Raw genomic sequence first — 5,316 nt, forward strand, 5'->3', positions numbered from 1 at the left:
ATTTCATGGAAAAATAAGATATTAAACAGCAGCTCTATTCCGTAACTTTGCTGGAAGTGTTTCACAGAAGAGTTGGGTTTGAAGGAATTATTTATGTATGAACTACAGCATACAGAGTCCATGGTAGCTACCTCAAGTCCTGAGATAGATGTTAATCGGTTGCTTTGAAGGCTGAGCTTCTTGATGCATTTTAAGCCACAAAGGTTAATGGCACGAATACGGTTGCGCCCGAGCCACAGCTCTTGCAAAGTTGATAAATTTTCTAGATTCTCCATGACCTGACAATGGAACTCACTTCATAAATAGCTAAAAAGTATCTAAAACAAACAAATAACGCCTGTCACATAAATAATTCACGAACTGCCACCAGCAAGTTCAATCATTCTCAACTATCTGCAGTTCTTCAAATTTATGTTATCATTTCTTATGAATGTGGAACAAATGATTTTTCAAATTACTAGTAAAGAGTTAAACATCCAAGCCTTTTGCAAGAATTGGATTGTTCAGAGTTCCAAATTTCAGCAACTCAAACTCTTAGAACCTCACCCGGAAAACGTATCCAAATTAGTCTACTATTCCACCTAGGTACTCGCTTAAAAAATGATACACTTTCTGTACTGTCTAAATCTAATCTCTAGGAGCTATCAATTTGACCATGATAGGTGAAGAATCTTTAAGAACCAATTAAAATCCAATATCAGGAGAAGATATATTTAATTGTTCAAAAACTGCACTTCTATATAGTTTTGCATAATTGGGGCTAATCTAACTCATTCTTCTTAAAGAAATGGCCCAAACCCGCAATTTGTTGGATCCAAGCTCAAGAATTTGCAGCTGATGGAAGTGCTCAATCTCCTCTATCTTTGTCACTTCATTTTTAGAGACATAAAGTTCTTTGAGCGTGTTGGAAACCTTGGACAATCCATTAAGAGAAGAAATCTCGTTAAACGAAACATCAAAGACCAAAAGCACTTTGAATATGCTAACATCTGGAATTTTCTTCAGCTGATTATCCCTCAGCACCAGCTCCTGCAGAATAACCAATAAACATGAAAATTTCGACAATGACAAACAAGTTAACATTCTATCTTCAACCTTCACTCCACTGCTTGACAACATAACAGTGTCAAAGCCAGCATATCATAGTTAAAAAAAGCAGCAGAGACGAGCTAAAAAGATAATTACGACTTGTATTTTCTTACTAAGTCAATGTTGCTCCTTGCCCATCCCTTAAGCATTAAACTGCTATTTATCACCACTGTTCTAATTATCAAGAAAATAAACTGCTACTTGTACCTTGCTCCAGCAAACATAGTGAACAAGCATGCACAGATATAGACAATTAACATAAATGATTTGACACTTAGCTTCAAAACTTCAATATGTAAAATTTAAACTGAAGTATCTAACAATGTTCAATCATTATTAAGGATTGTCCAATGTAACTTATCATTAGCATATCTAGGAAATAAAAACGAGGGTAGGTTAGCAGACCCCCTCAACCTTCTGGCAGTAGTGCACTCCTCCCAGCCTATTGATTGTGTTCGGCTAACACCCTAAACTATTCAAAATGTTCCTTCACATTTCCAGAGAAATTTCCGCAAAGATTTTGACATCCTTTGATCTTATTGCACTTCTGCTCCCTAACCATAAAAAGAAGTTCTCTAGCCACCGAAGCTATTTGAAATGTGGCATTTCACCATAGGGTCCTTATTGTGTCTGAACAATTTGAAAGATTTCACTCGAAGTATTAGCATGTGCTACCAATTCGGGTATTATATAAACATCTTTGTCATTTCAAGTTCACCAATAATAAATTTCATTAGGTCAGATGATATATTTAAAACAGAAATCAGTTATACGGTTACTCATCCAATTGTCATTATGATGCAAAATTTGTCTAATACTTAGTGAACAGTACAGGATGTAGGTCTTACAAACAAATCATTTTAAGGATGGATAAGTTAAGTAAAAGTTATCTCATTTGTTCCTCATTTAGAACTCTATTAGAAATAGTGATTGTTTATATTCCATCAACCCTGGCTACACTGAAAACAACTCTAGTATAAAGCAATCTCGAGCAACCATGGACGTAGGGGAATTCTCCAAACCACATAAATCTTGTATGTTGCAACTATTTTTGCCTTTTATATTTTCTAGCACATTCACAATCTGACTAAAACAAATTCTTAACACAAGCATTTTTACTAACTTCACATTTTGTGCTAGCTGAAGCCACTGCCACAAACCTAAATTAATCCTTCTGCTGTTCAGTTTCATAAATTTACGCATGCTGCTAAAGTAGATCTTTTGTTTAAGTTATCGTATGGACAAGGCATATATCTCAATTCTCACCGCCTCTTTTTCAGTTGATTAATGACAGTTAACCCTTACTGCCATTTCTGAGTCTCCCTTACCATCAAATTGTACACTTGATTGAAGCCTATCAACTTTTCCAATTCGAAGGAATAAAAAAAATGGAAAAATCGGAACTACATGCAAAGGATCACATCTAGCAAGAAAAAGTATTTTGTTTTTGTTCGCCCTATCATCATGTATTACAACGGATGTTGTCCCCTGAATCTGTTGCAAAAGGGATGTCCAACTTTGAATTCCAAAACCGTAAGATAATGAGTAAAACTACATTTACCCTTAGTATTCTTTTAATATTTTCCAATAGTAGCCATGAGCTTCTCGTATGGTGGGTAGAGGTGATCCTAAAGGCAAAAATCAAGACTTGGTCAATAGAAAAGAGCTTCATGTCCATGCAGTTCCTTCCCATGAATTATTTTAATTCTATAACTCTCAGAAAATTATGCTTCATAACAATTTTATTAACTAGGCTTGACATTTTGTTTAGATGTGTAGTTTTCGGATTCTGCAATTTCAATTTATAGAGATTCTATATAAACTGAAATGTCCATTTGCTCAACCTCTTGTGCTATACAATATGTTGGAGCTAATTTTGGATCTTCTTGTAGTTTTACCAGCACACACAATAGCTTGAGCGTTATTTCAATGATGAACGAAATAGGAATCAAGTTCCTTGGCACTAATTGTATTAGGCATCATAGTTACGATTATGGATTTTCAACTGCCAAACAGCCACATGATCACATGCAACAAACATTGATGAATTTCAGTGTTCTTGGTCTTACTCATAATTTTGTAGGAGTTATATGTAAAGTATCTGCTAGATGGTGCAATAAGGTGACATAACTGACTATCCTGAAATACTGTTGTGCATATATGCAAATTATTAGTTATATCTATTGCAAGAAATGTCTAATATTATTCCCAAAGTTGTGGCAACGCTCATGTTCCTAACCATCGTGTTGAATACGCAATATAAATACTCATAACAACAATAACCTGTTTTCATATTTTTCTCAAAATCTTTTAATTTCCTTTTATTACTTCAACTGCAAATTTTGGAGGTCAACCATGCCCGTGAACCCATGCTGTCTTATTATCACAGATATATTCTTACATCGTTCTGTATTTCCACATGTACTAAACAAAGTATATTTTTGTGCTCAATCACCTGAAATATATTATAAACACAAACTCGAAGTAATAAACAATTAACTTCCAAAAACAACAAACAACAACAACAATAATAATAATAATAAATAACGATCACATGGACTTCGACATTTAAGCAAGTTGATTCACTGATCCAAAGCTGCAAAGTATAACAATCGTCTTTGTAGTTTATCAGAAACGAGGAAATAGCTTGATTACCGAAAATAAAAGGAAATATAATAAATTATAGAAAAAACAAAATCGTTACTTGGAGAGCGGAGATTGAGGTCCAAGAGGACAGGGGCAGGACGCCTTCATCGTTAAGGAGGTTCTGCCGAAGAGAGAGTTTCTTGAGATTGGCGAGCTGCGAAATACGGGAGTCTAACGCTGTCAACCGGTTTGCCGTCAGGTCTAACTCGGTGAGGCTCGGTGGCAGCTCCACCGAGTCGAGATCGTGTAGCTGACAGCTCGACAGGTCGAGGACCGTTGATTCGGCATCGCTTTCGACATTCGGATCATGGTTGTCGGGTCGGGTCGCCGAGTCCATGTTGAAGCGGAGGCGATGATTGATCGGAATAGATTTTGTGTTAGCTTTGTTTTTAATTTCTTTGTTCAGCGGAGGAGTAAAGTAAAGGAGACCCGTTCTGCTAGGGTGCATTTTTAAGGGCCTGTTTGGTAGAAATAGCCAAATAGAACAACAATAATATTCGTAACTAATAATAATAATAATCATAATAATAATTTCAATTCTTTTTAAAGCAACCAATATTAATATTTTTTAGATGAATTGCATAAAACCCCATGTATTTTAAAATTTTAGCAGAAAGTCTCTTTATACTAAGAAAACGATAAAATACACTTTACGCCCCTTTTGTTAGTTATGATTAACGACATTAAATTTTTTATTTGAATTGCCTGTTATACTCTTATAATAATAGTCTGTGATCATTAATTAGTATATTTCATAAATAAATATAATTTATTAAAATATATTTAGATTAAATAATTTAAATAATCAATAATACACACCAAAACAAGGGGGTGTTGTGCAATTTACCCTACTCTTTATGTGAAAAAAATTGGGATCCGCAAGAGTCTTGATGGTCTCGTACCAACTTGAACTTGGATAGATATGAACTCATGATGACTATCAGATTATTTTTAGATCAATAGTTAATGAAAAATCATACAGTTTTAGAGTATTTGTCGATATTAATACTCATGTTCCAATTACAACTTTTGCTACCCTAGACATTCTTATGGCTTTTGTACTATCTCCTCTTATGATCCTGCTTACTTAACCATCGAAAGGGTATAACTAAGGTCTTTTCGATGTAGTTCTTACGTGTTCCTTTCTTACAGAACACGCTGTGGGATTTTCAATTCACCAAAGCACTTTTGGAGCATTACTAAGATAGATTCAACCTTAAATAATATTTGACATCGTCTGTGAAAAACCAACGATAATTTTTCTTGCGCATTTTCAAAAACAGTTGAAACCCTTAACAAAATGTTGTTGGTCCATCTAGGACCCAAACAAACCTTGAGGAGGTCACCCTCCTGAGTTGTGTCGTGCTCTAATTTGTGCAAGATGTTCCTGGAACGGGCGAGGGAATTGTAAGGATTATAAAGAGTGCCCTGCCTAAGGAAATGAATGTCGAGGCCTTGACCCAATCTAACCGTCCATAGGTTAATCAACATTTATCATGGTTTTGTATAAAACAAAAACTAATAACCGTTGCGCCGTTCCAGTTAATTAGTCATCACCAAAATTTTTGTTTTTAATCATGA

At 35.0% G+C, this 5,316-nt stretch overlaps 1 protein-coding gene across 1 annotated transcript in view; it reads right to left on the reverse strand.

Annotated features, from left to right (window-relative positions):
* The window catches only part of LOC105173815 (protein phosphatase 1 regulatory subunit pprA), a 5,321-nt gene extending 1,126 nt beyond the window's left edge, over positions 1 to 4,195 (reverse strand). The window contains exons 1-4 of the mRNA XM_020698031.1: positions 3,794 to 4,195; positions 799 to 1,029; positions 132 to 278; positions 1 to 34 (exon numbers count right to left, since the gene is read on the reverse strand). The exon at positions 1 to 34 is cut by the window's left edge and continues 175 nt beyond it. Of these exons, the coding sequence (XP_020553690.1) occupies positions 1 to 34; positions 132 to 278; positions 799 to 1,029; positions 3,794 to 4,183 (802 nt within the window). The 5' untranslated portion in view covers positions 4,184 to 4,195. The remainder of the gene's footprint in view (positions 35 to 131; positions 279 to 798; positions 1,030 to 3,793) is intronic.

Source organism: Sesamum indicum, linkage group LG11 (assembly GCF_000512975.1).
Source record: "Sesamum indicum cultivar Zhongzhi No. 13 linkage group LG11, S_indicum_v1.0, whole genome shotgun sequence".
NCBI lineage: Eukaryota > Viridiplantae > Streptophyta > Magnoliopsida > Lamiales > Pedaliaceae > Sesamum > Sesamum indicum.